Source organism: Nicotiana tomentosiformis, chromosome 3 (assembly GCF_000390325.3).
Source record: "Nicotiana tomentosiformis chromosome 3, ASM39032v3, whole genome shotgun sequence".
Lineage (NCBI taxonomy): Eukaryota > Viridiplantae > Streptophyta > Magnoliopsida > Solanales > Solanaceae > Nicotiana > Nicotiana tomentosiformis.
Genome location: NC_090814.1, coordinates 115497675 through 115520603, shown reverse-complemented (window position 1 = coordinate 115520603; position 22929 = coordinate 115497675). Strand labels below are relative to the sequence as shown.

General features: G+C 36.5%; 1 protein-coding gene across 5 annotated transcripts in view; it reads right to left on the bottom strand.

The window, feature by feature from the left end:
• The window catches only part of LOC104114108 (serine/threonine-protein kinase ATM), an 89670-nt gene that overhangs the window by 1050 nt on the left and 65691 nt on the right, over positions 1–22929 (bottom strand). For 2 of the 5 annotated variants that reach the window (XM_009624478.4, XM_009624493.4), the window contains 27 exons: positions 21405–21514; positions 18558–18624; positions 18398–18472; positions 18117–18233; positions 15378–15542; positions 15212–15307; positions 14378–14529; positions 13556–13757; positions 13389–13436; positions 13208–13291; positions 12570–12653; positions 12147–12227; positions 11915–12004; positions 11714–11776; positions 11363–11503; positions 11197–11253; positions 10957–11016; positions 10262–10356; positions 9825–9933; positions 9222–9311; positions 8634–8713; positions 8467–8545; positions 3357–3403; positions 3190–3289; positions 2861–2992; positions 2420–2554; positions 2271–2336 (listed from right to left, as the gene is read on the bottom strand). In XM_009624478.4, coding sequence (XP_009622773.1) covers positions 2271–2336; positions 2420–2554; positions 2861–2992; positions 3190–3289; positions 3357–3403; positions 8467–8545; positions 8634–8713; positions 9222–9311; positions 9825–9933; positions 10262–10356; positions 10957–11016; positions 11197–11253; positions 11363–11503; positions 11714–11776; positions 11915–12004; positions 12147–12227; positions 12570–12653; positions 13208–13291; positions 13389–13436; positions 13556–13757; positions 14378–14529; positions 15212–15307; positions 15378–15542; positions 18117–18233; positions 18398–18472; positions 18558–18624; positions 21405–21514 — 2625 coding nt within the window. Of the gene's footprint in view, positions 1–2270; positions 2337–2419; positions 2555–2860; positions 2993–3189; positions 3290–3356; positions 3404–7903; positions 8261–8466; positions 8546–8633; positions 8714–9221; positions 9312–9824; positions 9934–10261; positions 10357–10956; positions 11017–11196; positions 11254–11362; positions 11504–11713; positions 11777–11914; positions 12005–12146; positions 12228–12569; positions 12654–13207; positions 13292–13388; positions 13437–13555; positions 13758–14377; positions 14530–15211; positions 15308–15377; positions 15543–18116; positions 18234–18397; positions 18473–18557; positions 18625–21404; positions 21515–22929 lie in introns of those variants that run through there. The other 3 variants (XM_009624485.4, XM_070197495.1, XM_018776890.3) reach the window with 3 other exon arrangements.

Sequence of the window (22929 nt, the reverse complement as noted above, 5' to 3'; positions counted from 1 at the left end):
GACTTGGGTAGTAAGTCTGTGCTTTACGATAGTAAGACAAGAACTTGCTTCTAGCTAAAACTAGTTTCACCACCTATAAACTAATGGGCTCCTACAAAACTGAGTGTACTTTGGAACAGAGCAGTATGAGGTCTTGACTTGCTCATACTCAGCCGTTCAATTAGTTTTACGCCTCCGCGTGCCACATACTTTCTGACAAGTCTGTTCGAAACCAAAATTTTCAAATTAGGAGTGCTATCAAGGACTAACGTTAAATTTGGGCATTAAGAAAGTTGGATTTTGTCTACTTATTCGAGGAAAAAAGAAAAGAGTTGGATTTATCCCATCTCATTGAACTTCACAAGCAGAAAAACTACTTTAGATAATGTAGACACTTTTTTAATATACAAAAGTCAGGTTCAAAATGCATATGCATGTCTCACCAGCTGTAATGTCCAAGACAACCCACACAACAATACTTTTCTGGTTGCTCCTTCAGACATACAGTCAGGTGCATAATGCATTGTGGATAATATGCCTACAAATGTCACATTAATGGAAGTGGAATGACAGTCTAGGTCACAAAACAAAACCAGAATCAGGGTTTTCGTACAAGTTAGCCAAAAGCGTGCTTTCATATGTAATAATTAATAACCTATGTTAAGTATATCTGCAAATATATAAATTAGCACTTTAAAAATATTATATGTATCAATTAGGAAGATTCAATGCTACAAATTTTGATTCTTTCCTATTTTAGAATGCGCAGATCGGTAAATTGAGAACACTCGAGCTGAAAATGTCCCACAATTCTCCTCCTCTTTTTCCTACAAACATATATTATGAGACCTAAGTATTTTAAAGTAAGCTCTTGGCAACACAAAATAAAAAGAAAATAATTTGAGGAGTAAAGGTAAATTCAGTAGACACTACACTTTCCATGAGCAGAACAAATGTTCAATATTTATCCTCAGAATGTGCAAGCACATCAGAGAAATGATAAAGCCCACTTGTATTATTGTTCATTACTATTTCTCTTATTTTCTTGCTTCTTGTGAGGATAAATACTCAACTTTAATGCAGCTCAAGAGACTAATAGAAATCATGAGTTCATAAGGGATATTTTTCACTCATATTATTTTCCCTTTATCCTCTTGACTTGGCAGCTAACATTTAGACATTTACCCATTGCAAGTGCACCATGTCAAATTATTGATGAGTAAGTGACTCAGAACGAAAGATTCATCTTTTTCACTTTTCAGTATGTTCATAAGAGAGTATAAAAACATGGCTTTTGTTAAAATTGACTTTGTTAAGTTATAAGTATTATTCTTTAATGTTCTTATTCAGTTAAATACTAGATAAAAGTTACATCCGTGAATAGCCATGCATCGAATATTTCAATTATTAATTATTCAGTTTAAACTACCGCAAAAGCACTGAATATACATATTTAGTACACGGGTTTTCTCTAGTGCAAGAATTACATATAAGAATGATAAATTCAGCTTCTGGGAAAAGAACAAGAAGATCCATGTAAAAACAATTTTCACTTTAAAACCTCATATCCCAAGATCCAGAATAAAGCAACCCTCTTTTTTCACTTTAAAACCTCATATCCCAAGATCCAGAATAAAGCAACCCTCTTTCTTTATTCAAACTCATACTAGAAACAGCATCAAAATGCTTAATCCACGGAACATTACGATTTCTTCTAACTTCAAGATACGCCTTGGGATTAATGGAACTTTTTAAATAATCTCTAATGGTAGGTAAACTACCAACTCGTTTAAAGGCTTTTCTTTTTTTACCCAAAAATTTCCAAACCCGAATTTTACCATCCTGATGTCCGGTAAATATTTTATCTCCGTAAACAACAATTGCTTTTACTAATCCGCTGTGAGACTTGAACCCAGAATATTCCTTCAAGTTTTTCCATACTCTAATATTTTTGCTATCAAGAACTACATATAAGAATGAGTTCATAAGGGATATTTTTCACTCATATATTCTTTTCCCTTTATCCTCTTGACTTGGCAGCTGACATTTAGACATTTATCCATTGCAAGTGCACCATGTCAAATTATTGATATCCATTCTAAGCAAGACTCCTGAATTGATAAATCCCATCATTCAAGAATCACAGAGAATGACATTTCATCAGTAATGTTTTTTACCACTTTTACGTTGTATCTTAAATGAACTTTTGACTTTCAGTTTTCTTAATGAATATGACACTAACATTGCAAGTGGACTTCAGAAAAGGATAAACGCCAAGATCATTGATATACCTTCTGACGTTGCAAAGCCTTTAGAGGGGATAAAGCCCACTTGTATAAAGGATCATGGATAAAGACCTGCAGTGAAGGTCCGTAAGTATGACTGACGGACACAGTTTAAACTCTTAATGTGGTAGGAATAGGCATCTGAAATGCGGTACCTCGATAATGGTAAGCAGTGCTTCTTTGTTTGTCCGCATAACAGACAGGGTTTCCTCACAGCATCTTCTAAAAACCCCTTCCACCCCAGTTACGCCCATGCCATCAATAATGTCCCTACTCAGCCTGAAGGGTACCTGCAATAGATCATTATGGATGACCATTGAGATACAGGCTGAGAAAATTTAAACAATGACATAATCTTATAAAACAAAAGAGTGACATATGGATATGTGAGAGTATGAGTGAAAAGATTAGGAATACAAGAAGACAAGTGACTTCAACCTAAGTTCTTTTGTAGATACCCTATATAGCGTATATAACAAATCCATCCACTGTGGGCCACTAATACATATTTACACATCTGATTAACTTTTCTTTATGAATATGACCAACTTTAATATAACTAATCTAACAGAACAGAAGTATTGAAATAAACAAACCCTTTCGGGAGTTTTCAGCATAAGGCCCTGCTCAAATGCAACCCCAAGATCTATGTGAACAACTTCTGCAGTGGCTTGATCTACAAGGATATTCGTGGAATGCCGATCTCCTAGTCCAACAATATATCCGACCTGAATGTAAAAGAAGTATGAGCATTCAAAACTATTAGATAAATCAAGATCTTGACATTAAATATCTAGCAAGAACTTAAGCTCAAACACAGTTCTCTAATTTCTGTTTATAATTACACAATTTCTTTTCTGGTTTACTAGGAAATATTTGAAGAGAGTACTGTTTCAGAAAGTTGCTAAATCACTGGAAGTAGTACCATTGAACTTGCGGCCACGCTTCTGGTATAAGCAAGCCTCTTTTGAAACCAGTCAGCTGGATGAAAAAATCTCTCCAAGAAAAAGTGATGCATGACAGGCCTGCAGCGAAGACAATTAGATAGCTCAAACAACTTGAGCACAAGGTCTTATGGAAGGTGAGTAATACCTGAAGTTATCACAGACTTCCTGGAAGGCCTTCCGCTTGTTACTTTCCTACACAAAATGTAAACATTATTGAAATAAGTCATATACAAAACTCCCAACTAGATATGGTGTTCCAGTTTCAATGTGCTAATTGATGCACTTTTGAGCTTCAATTTTAAATTATAATAAAAGATGCCCCACACGTTTATGCCATGTCCTTCTACTGTTCAACTCATACAGCCACCTAGGGGTGGCAATCGGACGGGTCGGGTCGGATATGGATGGGTAAAACGGGTAATGCAAAAACAGATAAATTATCCGACCCGACCTATATTTAATATGGATAAAAAACAGGTTAACCGGCGGATAATATGGATATCCATATTGTCCATGGCTTCTTGAATATGATCACTTTTTGGAAGAACTCTTAGTCTCTCAAACTAGAGGAACCCCCAACTTGAGGCTTTACAAATGTAAAAGTTAAACCCATTGGTTATCCAATTTCTAAGTGGATAATATGGTTCTTATCCATATTTGACCCGTTTTTAAATATGGTGTTTGAGCTTCACTGAACATAATAACTAAAGCCAGCATGACTAACCAACACCTCCCCCCAAAAATAAAAGAAAGAAAAAGAACAGAGTTACGCCTATGGAATTAAAAGCAAATCTATCGGCATGACTAACTTGAAACTAAGAATTACAAACCAATTGTATGCAGCTTCACATAAATCTTTATATCTCATTTTATATCATGCATTCTGCATTCCCAAACGAGTTTCAAATGCTTGTACTATTTGTTAGAATTTACGCATTGGTTGAGGCCTGAGGGAATGACCTGATGTCTATGATCCTTGGCAATCCTAACCTTTATGCTCTGGCTTTTGGAGTTAATTTAAGCCCAAGGTTCAGCTTCTCACATGGTATCAAAACCAGACCCATCCCTATTCTTGATTTATGCAATGTTGGACCCCACATTCTATAGTTCACACTCTAAATGTCCATGCCCAATGCGAAGAGTTAGAATGTCACACATTGGTTGAGGGAATAGACTGTTACCTCCATATATAGCGTTCTGCAATACACACCTCATTAGCTAACTTTTGGAGTTGAGTTAACCTCAAAGTCCATTTTTAACACTAATCAAAGTCATGGCTCTAAGGTCATATAAAGTTTCTCGTCCATTTACTATCTCCGATTTAGATATTCCTACATGTCAAAAGAGATTGTGGGAGGAAGTTAAGGGATTTCCTCGAAAGCCCCTCCAAACATGCACATATACTTAGGTAAGCTTGCCCAAAAAGTAAGCAAATTTGTTCTTGTTTAACCTCAATGATGTTTCTCTAGTTACAAACAAACATATCGTGGATGATACGGAAAAGATTTAAGTGGGATACACTGAGAGAGGATACAACTATGTCTCACTCAGAAATAGTTGGAGTTGATTACATGAATCTGTGTATTTATTGGACTCCATTTGAGCCTCTTTCGTTACATTACTCAGTATAGGAATTCTCTAAAACTATGGATTCTCTAAATCTCACACCAATCCCTACATTACTGAATAGTCTCCAACCAAACTTATGAGACTCCTGTAAACAGCCAGATCTAGTTAATGTGTCCCAATGACGACTAACCCTAATCCAAATAGCTGGTATCGAACAATACTGATAATTCACCCCTAATGTGTTTTATTTTTCGCTAAGTCCACATAAGGTCTAAGAAATTGTAAATCATTTGAGATACTTCTCTACATGAATTTCTATCAACCTCATCCTTTTTTCTAGACACCTTTAGCCATCATGGTATCAGATCTATGAATCTGTGTGCACCTTCTGTCGCGCGTTAAATTTTGTAGTCTTATCTAATATTATACGACCACAATTTCATTTTAACATCTACATTTTTGTCACACTCGTTATGAATACTTATAGGACGAACATTCACTCTCATATAGCGTTTCCGGTCTCATAATTGTTTTACAAGAATTTGCCTCACTCTGGTTGGTATCCCGACACTTCCATGAAACTTAGTCTTCATCCATAATTATTTTCTTAAAAGACCGAGCCTAAATATCTTAGTCGTCTAATGTCACCTCGACATCATTTTTCTTATGTTGGATGAACCTGCAGTGTATATATTCCATCTCACTTTGACATGTCCTAAAACCCTTAATATCAAGAGTTCTGCACTTTAGTTTATTTTCTCACCAATTCCATCAATTAACGAAATATCATCTAGGAATATCATACACCATAGAACCCCAACTTGTATGCTATTGATTAACCTCATACATAACTAGAGTAACAAGTACGTGCTCAAAGTAGATCTCTAATGTCAAAAAACAGTTAACATATGCTTTCTATCTTGCTCAGATTTAAGGAGATATGTAAAGTCGTCCTCTTGATTTGAGTTGAGCCATTGATCGAATAGCCTCTCTATACCGATTGATCTCTATCTCCTACCAAGACTTGTGGGCAATTGTCCGTAAAAACTAAACTTTTTTTTTGTAAGGTAAATAATTTTATTAATAATTGGGGAAAACCCCGCATACAAGCTGTATGCCTACACCAAAATATGGTTCTCAACAAAAGAGACCCAATCCATCCTCTATACAAATAGGGACCTCACGAGAACACTGAAAAGAAACTAGAAACAAAAAACTACTTTATAATTTTTTCCAAAATCTTGTTCTACCCCTTCAAATGCTCTCCTATTTCTTTCATTCCAAATAACCCACATGATTGCTAATGGGGCAACCTGCCATGCCCTAGGACTTCTCTTTCCCCTCAGGTGAACCCAGCTATGCAACGCCTCTTTCACATTGGGTCGCAAACAAATTAAGGACCACCCTCCACAACCGATTAGCCACTTGACAACGCAATAGAAGATGATTTACGCCTTCGCCCGAACTTTTACACATGAAACACCAACCAAGATAAGTGAATCTCCCTCTTTCTTAGATTTTCCACGGTTAAAATCACTCCCCTTGCCGCCAACCATGCAATGAAACACACCTTTCTCGACGCTCTAGGAGTCCAAATAGAGCAATGTGGAAAGATGTATTCCTCTCCTAGCAACCTCTTATAATATGATTTGAGAGTGAATTCCATCTCTACACTCCAGCCATCTCCATGATATGTAGTTTGGCGTATTCAACCCATACAATATCTCAACCACATTGTGAAATTCACCATCTCCCAATCTTGTAAGTCCCTCGTGAATCTCAAATCCCGAAAACTATCCTTTTATGAGACCTATAGATTTGTTGAACTGCCATCCCTCTTTGGCTTGATAAACTATACAAGTTAAGGGAGGCTTCCCTCAACTCGTTCTCCCTACACCACTTATGCGCTCAAAAACTAACAGTGCTTCCATACCCAACCCTAAAAGAAATATGTCGACTAAAGTCTTCCCACCCCTTCACGATATTTCTCCACAAGCCACTATGGAGCTGTGATGTTTCTGGTCCTCCCTTCCATTATACCATATTTTTCCGCTACCACGCCCCTCCAAAATGCATTCTCTTCCATCCCAAATATCCATATCCACTTTCCAAACAAAGCTTTGTTAAAAACCTTGAGATCTTCCACTCTAATTCATCCCCATTACTTTCGAGATGCCCTAGGACTTCTCTTTCCCCTAAGGTGAACCCAGCTATGCAACACCTCTTTCACATGGGGTCACAAACAAATTAAGGACCACCCTCCACAACCGACAAGCCACTTGACAACGCACTAAAAGATGATTTACGTCTTTGCCCGAGCTTTTACACATGAAACACAAACCAAGATAAGTGAATCTCCCTCTTTCTTAGATTTTCCACGGTTAAAATCACTCCCCTTGCCGCCAACCATGCAATGAAACACACTTTTCTTGACGCTCTAGGATTCCAAATAGAGCAATGTGAAAAGATGTATTCCTCCCCTAGCAACCTCTTATAATATGATTTAAGAGTGAGTATTCCATCTCTACACTCTAGCCATCTCCATGATATGTAGTTTGGCGTATTCAACCCATACAATATCTCAACCACATTGTGAAATTCACCATCTCCCAATCTTGTAAGTCCCTCCTGAATCTCAAATCCCAATAAACTATCCTTTCATGAGACCTATAGATTTGTTGAATTGCCATCCCTCTTTGGCTTGATACACTATACAAGTTAAGGGAGGCTTCCCTCGACTCGTTCTCCCTACACCACTTATGCGCTCAAAAACTAACAGTGCTTCCATACCCAACCTAAAAGAAATATGTCCACTAAAGTCTTCCCACCCCTTCACGATATTTCTCCAAAAGCCACTATGGAGTTGTGATGTTTTTGGTCCTCCCTTCCATTATACCATATTTTTCCACTATCACGCCCATCCAAAATGCATTCTCTTCCATCCCAAATATCCATATCCACTTTCCTAACAAAGCTTTGTTAAAAACCTTGAGATCTTCCACTCTAATTCATCCCCATTCCTTTCGAAATGTGACAACTCTCCAATTCACAAATTGCTTGTTCTTTCCGCCATGTCCCATAAGAAGTTCCGCTGAAGTCTTCCAAACCTCTCGGTCACCTTACCAGGAGACCGTAAGAGTGACATGAAATAAGTCGGTATGCTAGGAAGTGTGCTTTTGATAAATACTTCCCTCCCTCCACTCGACAAGTACCTCTTTTGCCATCCCGCTTCCCTTCTTTCGACAAGTACCTCTTTTGCCACACCGCTAACCGCTTCCCTACTCTCTCTATCATCGGATTCCACACCGCAAGATCTCTGCTCGAAGCACCGAGCGGTAGCCCCAAATAGGTAGTAGATTTAAGTTTTTACTCCTCTTGTCTCTCAATCATATATATTTTCTCCTCTCTGGCATTCCTACCTTTTGGTACAAGCTTATGGAGTCTACTAAAGAGTTCAGTAACCAAAATCCTTACCCATGCCTATTGTTTCAAGAGAAGAGAAACTTGTCAAAACATTTTGCTTAGTAATTCAACTTAGCAGGGCATTAAGGCTTCAAAGCCTCAAAAGACTGTTGAGGCACCAGCTGAATTGCTAGCAATAGAGTGAATGTATGTAATGGTTGAGAGATTTACAACAAGATTTGCAAAGTGGAAAACGAACTAAGCAGATAAGTTGTGGAACTTACCACAGTCATGTGTTGCCGACATTTCATGAATGTCCAGTCTCCTGCTCCATAGCGTCCATGGGCTCCTCCATCTCTAGTGCTGGTATTTTAATAATAAAAGGTTCAATAAGCAACTCAATCCATGAAATATACGGGTAGAGAACAATGCAGAAGCTAGTTCCACTGACCTGCCTATAAGATAATCACCAAGTGGAAGAGTGCCATTCACCCATTCCAAAACACCCGCACTTGGAGTAAAAGGTACAACCTGTCTCACAAACACAACCATCTAAAATTAGTGGACAGAGGAAGTATATACGGGTTCAAGTGTTAAAGCAACGAAACGTGGCTTAATGAACTATTTTGATTGTTAGAGCTGGAGAATTTGTACAAGGTCATATAACAACTCATTCCTGCCGAACCATGTGGAATACATTAACAAGCATATGATTGACAAAGTATCATAAGATCTTGAACCAATATTTATACAACTCCTGCGCAAGAGAGGTTTGAACAATCTACTCAATAACATTAAATCAGGAGGTGATATAGTTAATAGTCATATTAAGCAGTAGGGAAGAATAGTATAGATATTCTTGAAAGATTATCACTAAGTAAAACAAGTGTAATTAAAGAGTACAGATTTTAAGTTCAACAGAAAAGAATTAAATAATTTGGCACGCGCCCCTTCAAAGAGGAACTTAAGTCAAGGATTTTTGCTTTCCATTATAATTTGTTTTGAAATTAAAGGTGCTTTTACCCTTTTAAGATGTTACCTTGTAAGTGCGAATTCTCAGCCTTCGTTTCCAAGTGTCCCGACGGTTCTGTAAGAAAGTATTTACTAAGCCGAAGAACTGTTCCATCACCTGTGTATTAAATTCAAAATGTATATCAATACTCAAAAGAAAAGAAAACCCATAGCAGGGAATTTGCAATCCATAACATACCATTTCTTGAGCTCAATGCGTACAACACAAATTACAAGCAGAAAGGGAAGGCATCCACAGACATGAAATAAACAAGAGGCCAACTATACATTTTACCAGCACCTATAAGGCTCTAACTGATGGCTGGGATCAAACAAGGTAAAAGTACACCAAGAAATCAGGGAAGAACCGGCAATCACTGATAACAACGGAATTAACGCTTCCACAATAACCAGCAGAAATAATTGATTATAAGCCTTAAGCATTGATGCTAGTCCATGCTTCCAAATTTGACTGAGATGTAAAGAAAAGAAATAACTCTGTGGTATCTGACACTCCCCTCAATCTTCCATGATTCTCATAACAGCATGCTAGTTAAAATTGTCATGTATTTGTGCTGAATTTCAGTTTGCCAAATATAGCGGATGTAAAAGAAAGAGTTTAAGCACGTACAGCATCTTGTCTCAGGTCATCATTGCCAGATTTCGCAAGTTGTCGGTATTTATTGCCATCGGAGCCGAAACATTCAACAACTTTTGGCGCATTTATACCATTCATCACACTGTAGAACACAATAGTTAAAACACAGGAGAACTATGACAGCTGTATTTGAACAGCCTGTGGTATTGAACTACATCTAGAGCACTTAAACCATTTGTGAGAACGCACGGGAGAAATTATATTATTGATATTAGTTTTTCAATATAATACAAGAAGTCCTATTTATAGACTCTACAAAGTACATATTACTCCTATTCCAATGTGGGACTAGACTTACTTATACACATAACTATCTAACACCATTTATTGCACTCCGAAGCACAACAGTTTAAGTCACAGGAAAACCATAAGAAACTGCTACAGAGTGGCATGTATACTTTGTTACTTACGTGACACAATCTGCTAATCCTTTAAAGTGCGGAAAGGAGCCTTCAGTGTATTGACAACTCGGGTCAATTGCTATATTGGCTGTTACCACAGGAACCTGAAGACACATTATACCAAGAGGTGTTAGCTGTATCAATCGACACCAACAAGAGAACTAAATTCAGAAGATTCTATAGCAAACACCCCCCCCCAAAAAAAAAAAAAAAAACCCTCATAAGAGAAAATCTGCTCTTATATTCCAATCCCTCACTTTTTAGCTGATAAAAGCATCAAACCAGCCTACATGCAGAAGTCAGTTGCAACAAGTACAGCTTGAAAAAGCCTAGGACAATTATCATCCAAGACTGCTCGTCACTCAGGGTGCGGGTGCAGACCCAGACAGTGGACACCGGGAACAGTAATATAGACTTGAATTACAGTTTGAAAGAAATAACTACTCCCTCCGTTCCAGTTTACGTGAACCTATTTCTTTTTTGGTCCGTTCCAAAAAGAATGACCCCTTTCTAAATTTGGAAACAATTTAACTTAAACACCCAATTCTACCTTTAATGAGAAGCTTTTATAACCACACAAATACTCTGGACCCCTTTTTGACTTGTTTAGGACCACAAATTTCAAAAGTCTTCATTTTTTCTTAAACTCCGTGCCCAGTCAAACAGGTTCACATAAATTGGAACGGAGGGAGTATTGAACTTACAAGTTCAAGATCTCGGATGCTGCGAATTTCCCTCGGAAGATTAAACTTTTTGTTAGTATCCTGCTCATAAATTCTAGTTGTTAGTTGTGAAATAGCAAAAGATGCTGCAGTTCCACTAACAATAAAACAAGCCTTACAGCCACCCCCATCCAACGAGAAAAAGTAAGAAATGAAAAAAGAAGAATGGAACATAAAGCAGATAAATATCAACATAACAAGAAGATGAAGACATCTGCTTACCTCCCTTTTTGTTTCTAATTCAGCTAGTTTAATGTAGATCTCAACCATTTGCTTCATCTGTTTACCAAAGAGATAACCACTTTATGGTGCAAAAAATATAAAATACACAAAGAAAACTTGCTGAAGTATAATCGAAAATCTAACCAGAATGCTGATGAGTCAGTACCTGTCTGATGACAGCTCCATGATACGAAGATAACTCCTTCAGCAGATTTTCTGCAGCGACTTTTTTATCCATGTCAACCACAAAAGAACTTCTGCTACGTTGTTTGTCTTTGATTCGATCACCATTTGCCAAAGCTAGAAGCTGACACAACCACCAGGAAAATAAAATCCTGATGTAGTAGGTTGATAAACATATTTATGAAATACTAGAAAGGAGTGCATCCTTCAAGTTAAGATATTTTAAATATCTTTCTGATGCGAACTGCCACTAAAATTTAGAAGAAAGCAAAGTTTGAAACAATATGGAACCTTCAACTTCACATATAAGAATCTTCAATTGTGCCCTAAATACCTGAAATATCGTATGATATGGATGGTCAATGGCCATTCTTTTGATGAGAGAAACCAAAGCAAACTGCATAACGTACAAAATTCATATTCAGTCACCTAGAAACCTCTTTTTTATGAAAAAAAAAGTATCGACTCAACCAACAGATAAAAGCAAATCAAAGTGAAAGAGCAAAAAGCACAAGTACAGAGTCTCAGGTTATACCTGGAAGTTTTGAGCTCCCTGACTTTCTTTTGTGCTTCCCATCCTTGAAGCAATTTGGTAAACTAGTGGAATAAACTTGTAAGATTGAACCTGAAAGTAAATGATAAATTGTATCCTGAATAATCTGCAGTCTAGAGCTAATATAAAATACGCAAATACAAAACAGATTATTTTGGAAGATACAGCCTTGTAAAGCTTCCGATGTCAACATATAACAATGATCGAAGAATACCTCACTTATTGTGCCGAGCATGCTATCCACAACAATTGGTCTTAATGAGAGACCAAACCACAGCGAAATAAGTCGAAATACCTGAAAAAAGGGTAGCTCTAAAGATCTAGATAAAGCCAGAGACAGCTTAATGAAATTTCTAATGACTGCATACAGTGTTGGTTTGCCGAAAAAATCTTGAAACATTTCTACTTTCCCTATTAAAAAGCAGTAAAACAGAAGCACTTCATCCATTAAAATAAATCTCGACGAACTATATAATTAAAAAATCAATAATTCTACTCCTCTATAATCATTGTTTCAGCTGATTTAGAACAAAATGACTTCAAATCTTCTCCTCCCCCCTCCAACCAAAAAAAAGGATCCAGGACTTGGTCTCAGCAGAAAAACCCATAAAATCAGAAAGCAGCAACCAATACATACCACCCTGACATCATATTTATCTCCTATTACTAAACAGCGTTTATATTCATCAAGCGCCGTGCTCAGAAAGTTGTCCCTGTCTTCCTGAACAGCCAAGATAAGAAAAGAAAGTAAATCATGACAATTAACAAACGCATAATCAGCTTCAGGTAATGTGCAACAGTTTGCACAGGAAATAATTGCAAGTGTTAAAATTACTCCTGAACTTTAAAAGAGGAGAAGGAACAGTTCAATAACTTTTAACAACAGTGAAGACTAGGACAAAGGTTTATCAGTGTAACAAAAATTAAGGAGAATTATAAAAGCTACTTTAATTTGAATTGTCTTTTCAAAGTACTTCATTTGACAGAGAATAAAAAGATAATATTTTAATAGTAATTTCCCGCCGTATAACCTACAAGATCATTTATACAGCTCTTATGTACCTTTAACACTATTGGCAAATTCAAAACTGTTAACAGTTGCCAATGGGAAATTAAGACTAAATACATTTAAAGCTGCAATGCTGCACGTGAACCAATGAGAAAAACCATCTGGAATACAGTAGAAACCACCTTAAAATTAATTTTTTTTTAAAAATAAAGAAGATAAAAGGGTTTTCCATGAAGTAGTGCTAAAGAGAGTAATTATCATGCCACCTGCAACTTTTCAGCCTCTTCTTTGTCCATTGCCAGCTGCTTCTGCAACTCTTGTATTTTTGCTGAACAGTCGGTCTTTTCTCCCTAGTATTAGAGAAATATCACATTTAAATAGGTGCAAATTCAGAATCATCCTATCTCTATAACACCAAAAAGAAAGCATGACCATCATCAAGCTTACCTTTGTTGAACTTCTTAATCGTTTAACTAATGCTTCCAGCTCCCTTGTCTGAAAAATAAAATTTACATAAATAACCATGGGATTATTGATTTGCCACCATTGTTTCATGACTTCCTATTATTCTTTGGTTTATTTCAGTTCCATTAGAAGGAATAAGGGTAGCATACCTTGTGCTTTCTTAACCGCATTGCTGCCTGCCATTCACTGGAATTAAGTCGTTCTTCATAACTACGAAACAGAGCATCCGCATAGTGCGCAAGATGGAAATGCAGTTGACTTCGTTTTATGGCGGAAACCTTTCCTCGTGCCATGCAATCCTCAGCTAGTACGACTGCATGCTTCAAGTATTTCTCTAGTATAGTTCTTGAGCTGCATAACCATACTACAGAGTGAGAAAGCAGCAATCATTTTTTTTGTATAGGTGGCGAAATGCAGTATCACCCTTTAAATCTATTATTGCCTGTTAACTATTTTTGAATGACGCTTGCATTAGGTCCAGTGTTCGTCAGGAGCCTTTGTTTTGTTTGACTACAGATTTGTATGTCAAGTTCCTCCCACACACACACACACACCCCAAACCCAAAAAAGCCCTCCTCTTTTTTCTCGGTTTTGTGTTGGCCCCATTGGAGCCACTCTGAATATGGCGTCTCTATTGGGGATGGGCTGATGTACTAGGCTATGACGAAATCAGTAACGGTAAAGCAAGAATAAATTTATCAGAAGAAATTGGATATGGCTGGGCAGGAATCAATCCCTAAATGTACTAATCAATTGGTGGGACATTCAAAGAACATGTTGAAGAGAAAGAAACAATAAAAAGTGAAACATACTGGCCTTAAAGGGAAACATAAGATCAAGAAGCTGAAGAGACTAGGACAAGTGGGGAGAGAGAGCGCCAGATAAGAAGTCAAAATAAATATCACAATTAAACAGATGAAAAGCATCAGACTTATATGGAAACTTAGTGCCATTGTTGGAATACTACTGACTTGCTTGATCGTGTTTCAGCGAGCCACTTCCCAATTAACCGGAAAACATCAGATGCGTTTTCATTCGTCTGGTGGTTTAGTGAAATATACTTTGCAAGATTGATTGCCATCTGATGTTGGCCTTGAGCACGCAGAAGCTTAGCTTCTTCAAGCTGCAGCACATGAAAAGAACCATAGTAGTACCAGTATAATAGATAATGGTGAACCAGTAATCAGAGTTTAGCATCGATTTTTAATGTGAACGAAGAGTAAGAACTTGCAGCGGAAGAAATATCTGAAGATCTCAAAGTAAACCCGAGCAAAAAGAGCTATAGAGACCTTTCATAACATGGACTGCACAGAAAGTATACCTCATTTTGTCAGTTAACTCATCAAATATCAAGAAGCCAGAAACGTGGAAACATGTAAGACTTCAGAAAACTCATAATCAAATGTGTGATCACTTATCTTAAAATGTTATACCAATATAACTTCAGCTTGGATTATAATTTTTTTTTTTTTTTTTTTTTTGCTGTTAGTTGACAAGCACAGGTAATCAAGTCAAACATCTTCTAAAGTCTCATTTATGATTCTATGTTGAATCATTTGTATCACCTCATCTAAAATCTCAAATTCTTAGAAAGTGGATTTTGTCAGCTTATGGTTTCCTGAGAAACATCAATGGAACATATGAGAACTAAATTGCACAGCTGCCCACTTGTATATGTCTTCATGGAATAAAAAACCATGTTCATACCCTTCCAAGTTACTCGATACTAGAGCACAAAGAATAATCAAATTGGACAAGCAGTCGCATTGCATCTAACATTAATTTATTAAAGAACGTGTTCATACCCGTCCAAGCCAATAAAGGTTGGAATGTTCTCCCATTTCCGCACAGAGAAACTTGAATTCATGCAAAGCTGAAGCAGCCTGAGAAAATCTAGCCACCTACACCAAGAAGATATTTAGCAAAATTATAGTGATCATTTCCAGAGAGTACCCATTATACCAGAATCACCTTGCGGAGAGTAGCTGCAGATTCAAGCAGATGTTGTACAGTATAATCCTGGCAATTTAAAATATGAAGCAAAACTCTTCTAAATGCCACAAATGGTTCCAGCAAATTCATATGTAACTGTGTTTGCTTCAAAGTGCGCTTCCAGTCCATGTCTAGCCATGATAACTGCATTGGCCAATTCCAAGTCAAAAGGCACAGTATTCAGTATGTTACTAACCGGGTCCATGATAAACATCATGAATAATATGCATGCAAAATGCTTCTTATTCTGATGCCATCAGGGAAAAATGGGTATCAGAACTATTCAATTATATACGGGAAATATAATTAAGACTATCACATGCCATATATGTAGAATGATACAATGTTATATTTTTAATATTGCGCTAGTTGACAAAACTAGCAAGGGTGTCAATTGTCACCCAATAGCTTTTAACATTAGAGAAGCACTCTAGAAGTAAGAGTTTTAGAATAAGTAGAAGTAAAGACCGAGTGCCCGTTTGGATTGGCTTATTTTAAGTGCTTTTAAGCCAAAATAACTTTTAAGTCATTTTGTAGTGTTTGGATAGAGTAAAAGTATTTTTAAGCACTTGTTTTTAAGCAAAAATGACAAAAACAAGCCAAAAGTCAAAAGCTAGAATTCCTAACTTATGGCTTAAAAGCTATTTTGGCTTAAAAGTCACTTAAAATAAGCCCATCCAAACGGGCTCTAAATATGTACTGCAAGCTTAGTCAGTATGAGAAGAATGAAGTTGAGGTGATTTCCGACGGGATTGCGGTGCCTAAATGCAAATGATTTACATATGTAGGCTCGAAGTTTCAGGAGAATGGTATGACGAACAAGATGTTATGCATAGGATCAAAATAGGATGATTGAAATGGAGAAGTGCTACCGAAACTGTTATGTGATACAAGGACACCTACACAAGTGAAAGGTAGGTTCTAAAGACAAATATAACATTGTTCAGGCCCTTTTCTACTTTTGGTGTAAACAAGAGTACATTCAACCCTCTCTATAACAGCCTCATTTGTTTCGATATTTTTTGACTTTTATAGTAAATGGTTATTATACACCTACAACATCATTTGACATTTAAATATTTTTTGGATGTTATAGATAAAAATTATCCAAAAATCAATTATTTTTCCTTTTTTAATGTTACATATAAAAGATAAAAAAGTTTTTAAATTTAAAATCTTAAAAGATATGCATATTTCACTAGTTAAATATTGAAAAAAGCTAATATATTATTAATAAATTCATAACTAAACGTATAAAGATTTAAACTCTAAGACAGACATTTTAAAGCTAGCTAGAAAAATAAATTCTTTCAAGATTGATGGAAGCATTTTGTAATTGTAGTTTGTTTCGTAGATTTCATTCTCTTAATAGCACTATAACGCTTGAATTGGCGAAGTCCAAATTTTCAGCAAAAAGGTAACCAATAGCTTCCCCTTGAAGACAATCTAAAAACTTATAGTTAAATTTCTATCTAAATATTTTTTGGAATTTGTCCAATAGAAAAGATATGATGTGCAAATCTTCAAATCTTATATCTTATGCAAGATAGAAACTTTGTGTAATGGAAAAGATTGTGCGCATATTTTTAGAATTATTATTAGTAACCTTAAAGATTCTATATGATTGTTATAGAGGGGTAATTTTACAAAGAGCGTTCTGCTATAAATATGGTTGTTACTGTTATAGGTAAAAAGTTGTTATAGAGAGGAAAAATATAACATGAAAAATTGATTCTGAGAAAAATTTGGCTTTTATAGTGAATGGTTGTTATATAAGGATGATGTTATAGAGAAGGTCTGACTGTATATGGAAGATCATGAGTCTTTTGTTGATGTCATAGGATCCTTGTAACAAATTAATAACTAAGAGACTCCTATACTCTTACCTGTAATTATGTACTTATCTTTGATGATTTTAATATATATGCAAAAATAGTTACCTTCTCAAAAAAGAAAAAAAAGGTCTATAGAATAGTTATAAAACCAACAATGTTATATGAGAGTAAATCTTGGGCAACTAAAGTCCAAATATCCAAAAAGTGAGTGTCTCTAAGAAGGACATGCTAAGATAAATGTGTGGTCCTACAAGATTAGAAATGATCATGTTCAATAAAAGGTGCAAGTAGCACACATCGAGGATAAAATATGAGGTTTCTTATAATGGTCTGGTCCTGTCCTACATTGACCTCCAGATGCACTGGTCTCTAGGTGCGAAACCATGGTGAGCGGAGATGTTTAAAGGAAAGTAGAAAAGGACCTTCAATCTCTTGGAATTCATACAAGCCTAGCGAAAATAAGCACAATAAAAGAAAAAGATCTATATAGGGGATACCATTAATTGGACTATGTTTTAGACAGGTTAATACATTTACTTCACGTCTTATGTTTTCAAGAGTCCTTTAGTCCTATTTGAGAATTACATGCCAATAGAGAATATAAAGAACTTGCAAGACTTTATTATCAGTATTGTTATTATCAGTATTGTTATAATAATAATAATTATTATTATTATTACTACTACTACTAGTACTACTATCATAATAATAATAATAATAATAATAATAATAATAATTATTATTATTATTATTATATGGATGTAAGATGAGCTTAAATCGAGTAGCATAGTTAGTGAGATTTCGCACCGCCTATCCAACTTGCTTGGGATTGAAGAGTAATTATTGTTTTTGTTATCATAGAGAAACAAAAACTGTATAATACCTGAGTAATTGATGGGAGTACAGGTTTAGATGAGACCTTTGGCATCTTCATAGAATCCAGCATTGTGCAAGATGAAGTCCAACGTGAATCCCATGTCATCCCGAGGTGATAAAGTATCTGTAAAAGAATGGATAAAACTTACAAAGGATCTGTAGTTCTGTACTAATATATGTAATTGTTCTTCTTTCCATGGATAAGTTGCTTAGTGAAAGGGAACCTTAAGCACAATGTAATACATGCAAATGAAAAAACACAAATTGCCAGCCGAGAGATCAGGATACCTGAAGCTTAACTATAGCTTGATAAATGTACTTGGTGCTCTCCGCACTTGCATGACAGATAGACAGCAAAAGCTCCTAAAGATATCGAAAAGCAGCTACAAGGTGTAAATGTCCAAGCACACAACTATGAAAAAGTAACGATGACGTAGGACTTCTATACCTGCTTGGAATCTTTTAGTTTTATCTGGAATTCATCAAATCCTCCCTCTTTTAATGCTCTCAAGCAGCTGAATTACAACAGGCACAACGCAGTGAGGACAAGGCCAACAGGTAGAGAGCACTATTTACATGTAACATAAGTATTAACTACTGTGAGAGAATGCAGAAGAAATCATATAAGTAGCATGCGCAAGGAATAATATTATCAAACTAATGTACCATTTATTCCTTGTCCTTGTTCCTTGAGTCGAGGGTCCATCGGAAACATCCTCTCTACCTTCACAAGGTAGGGGTAAGGTCTGCGTACACACTACCCTCCCCAAACCCAAAGTGGGATTATACTGGGTTTGTTGTTGTTGTTGTATGTACCATTTAAAACTTGGCAGATATATTAGTAGATGGATCACCCCTTTTTGAACTTTTATTTCTTATTTTTTCCGAGAGATGGGAGTTATGATGGAATTACAAGTTACTACCTACGAAGCAGGCAAAGTATAATATCACACGGATATGATTTTACCAGCAATGTACAAATCCCCAGAGATTTCTTCCAATTAGGAAAAAATTAACACTCTAGAAAATATTCATTATTTCAGAATGGAACGGTAAAAAGTCAAGTAACACCACAGAAGTCACGAATCACAGGGTATTGGAGGCTCTGTGATTCTGAATGCCCAGAGCAGGTATCTGTAGAAAGGATTTCTTCAAGGAATGTTGTACAGAGGACATTCAATTTGACAAAATGAATATGGTATGAAAACCTGGCGGCCCATTTGCTTTTTGCACGAGGGAGGTAGCATGGAAGGTAATCTTAACAGTGTCAACTAGAAGGAAGGACGCGGACATATGCCAACTGTTGGTTAATGTTCTGGAGTGCTAAAAGAGCACAAATCACCTGTTCCTACACTTTAGATAGATTTTGAAAGGGATACTGATCATTACATGAGAGAAGGGAGGGGGGAAAAATTTAGCAACTCATCGTAACTGCACTTTCAGGTGAACTTGAGGAGAGAGAGAAGAGCTAGGAGCTGAATCCATTTCAACAGTTTAGTTAGGTCCTATATTTGTGTATCATTTCTGCGAGGATTAAACCAGAGGATTTTTTCCCGGATAAGTTGAATCAGAGGCAATTTACACTGGTTATTTTGCTTTTATAGAGTTTCATACCCCATTTGTTGGAATAGATGGACTAATTATGCTTTCAATGGCTCAATTTCAGCTAATGAAGCTTTGAGTGAGCTTAAAGAATGAAAAGAATCAAAATTATGGCAAAAGAAGACCAAGTTAAAGTGAAAAATGGAAGAAAAGCTGAAGTTTGAGCTGAAGACTCTGCAAGGCTACGTAGGCTACGCAAACGAAGAACCTGAGAAGATTGATTTTTGGAGCATTCTGTTTTTGCCTACGCAACGCCTACACCAATGCAGCAAGCCTACGCAATTGTCCGAAGGGCAATTTTGTCCACTCTTGAGATAGATATTTTAAGTCATTCTAGGGCATCTTTTGGAAAGGCAGATTGGTGTAGTAGCTTATGGAGCTCTTCTTAGCTAATTTAAAGAAGCTTCATCATTCTCTACAGTCTTTCTTCCCTCTTTTCACTACATGTTTAGATTTTCATTTTACTTTGTATTTTCTTTTTCATCTATGTCTAGCTAAGTTTTCTTAAGCTAGGATTGTGAACCCTAAGTGGGGTTATGATTTTGGGTGACTAATATAAGTTCTAAATTTGATTAAGCTTTGTATTATCTATTATCTAATTGCTCTATGCTTTATTGATTGATTATGTGGTTGCAAACACTAAATTCATACCTATTTTGCTTGTTCTAACTTGGAAGAGTGGAAATTAGCTTAGGTATAAAGCAATTAGCAAGGAATTAAGTGAGTTAATTACTTAATGAAATCTAGCTAGGAATAGTGTGATTTCTACTTGGGCTAATCAATTATTTATAATTGAACCTTAGTTGACTTGGAAGATCAACTTGTGGTAAAAACCTCTTAGTGTTGGAAGATATTATGTTGCTGAAATAGTATTTGAGGCCATAATACAAGCTTGGTTAAATAGAACTAAATACTCATATACCCAAAACATAACCCACACAAAGAGGGAGCAATCCTAGTGCCTTTCTTTTACTAGTCACAACTAGATCTTTACTTGCATACTATGTGTTCGATAAAATTCCTAGCCTAGTTTAGTAGTAATTTTAAAAGTAAATTTAGAAGTAATTGAATCACCACTCTTTTGTTTGAAGATTACTTTAAGAATCACCAAGTTTACATGCATTTGGACATTTTAGCACACACGTACTCCTTGCGGGATTCGACCCCAATTTTTATTGGGTTTATTATTGCTGACGATTGTGCTAAGCTTCATTTAAAGGTGTGCCGTTTCATTTGAGCGCTACATAATTAATATCAATATTGCCGTTTGTATACCTCCGTACAGGGTGTAATCAAGATATAACACTTCATGCACTGATGCACCACAATCAAATGAACAAAGCAGACCCCATGAATCAACTAGGTTTAATAGTACCCGGAAAGTGATCCCAAAAAAACTTTAAAAGAAATCCTAGAAACTTGGTGGGTTGCTATAGTAGTGAGCACCCTCCACTTCTAACCAAGAGGTTGTGAGTTCGAGTCACCCCAAGAGCAAGGTGGGGAGTTCTTGGAGGAAGGGAGCCGAGGGTCTATCGGAAACAGCCACTCTCCCCCAGGGTAGGGGTAAGGTCTGCGTACAAACTACCCTCCCCAGACCCCACTAGTGGGATTATACTGGGTTGTTGCTATGTCAAAGTTGATGACATGGCAAATACCAATTTAGAACTTCAATAAATGCAAGACCTCATCATACCTGTGGAGATTTTCATTGAAATGGTCACCTCCATGCTGAATTGAGAGGACACTGGATTCACCATAAAGTAGTGAGAAATCCCAATTTCCAGAACGCCAAGCAGCTTCATACTACAAATAGCACAAGCAATACTTGATGAGGAACCAATCTATAACATGAAGCATGTAAAGAACGTTGGTAGAAGCAGTGGTAGACATGTTTCTGTCCACAGAGTGCAGCATAAAGATGCAGACAGGGAAAGAACAACAACAATAACAACTATGCCTCAGCCCCAAAGAAGTTGGGGTCGGCGATATCTCATCATTTCTTTCTTTAAGCTCAACTCATATCCATCATCATTATCAAAATAAAATACAAGTGAAAGAGAAACAAGCTAACTATATATATAGATAATAATATTAATAATAATAGTATTAAAGTTCTCTACCAAGTCTAAAACCTATTCCCAACTAGTAGGTATCACATATATGGATCTTTCTCTTTCATTATTCCCTATCTTTAGCTAAGTCTTAATTCCAAGGATTTGTAGGTTTTTCGAGACAGCTTCCTTCTATGTGATTTTAGGTCTACCTTGTCCCCTTTTAACACCTTCCACTACCATAATTTCACTCCTACAAACCGGGGCATCTGTAGGTCGACCCAGGACATGACCCCATGGAAAACTGTTTTTCGGCTGAGCATTTGAGTCATCTTATGTATGGCACTGCATAAGTCCGACACATAATCAGACAGCAAGCTGAGTTGAAAGACAAACTGTATAAGTTTGGTCGTTAGTATCATGGTTTTGCACACCAATGGGGCACTATTACCTAAGTTTATGAGCCAGACAGAGATCAGACAGCAAACTTATGTTATTAAGACTATAAAATTAGTTACTGCTATCACACCATTGTACACTAATGGGGCACTATTGCCTAGTTTTCTTGATCCTCCTTCATGGTATAAAATAGGGTTTATAAAAGATACAAATTAGGTCCTTGTCTAAATAAAGAAACGTAAAAGTTAGTATGGGTGAGAAATATGACACGGAAAAATTATATTATTGATGTACGTTAACTATAATACAAGTACCCCAATTTATAACAATACACAATACCTACACTACTCTTATTCCATGTAGGACTATGTTTATTTATATAACAACTAACTAACTAGCACTCCCCCTCAAGTCGGTGTATACAAATCATATGTACCGAACTAATACGAGGACCAGTGAGATACTTGGTGAAAATATCTGCAAGCTGATCACTCGACTTCACAAACATTGTAGCAATATCTATAGTCAATCTCAATGTGTTTAGTTTTCTCATGGAACACTGGATTTGATGCAATATGAAGGGCAACTTGATTATCGCACACAAGTTCCATCTGGCTGATTTCACCAAATTTCAACTCCTTGAGCAATTGTTTGATCCAAACTAGCTCACATGTTGCCATAGCCATTGCTTGATATTCTGCTTCTGCACTAGACCAAGCAACTACATTCTGTTTCTTGCTCTTCCAAGACACCATATCGCCTCCTACT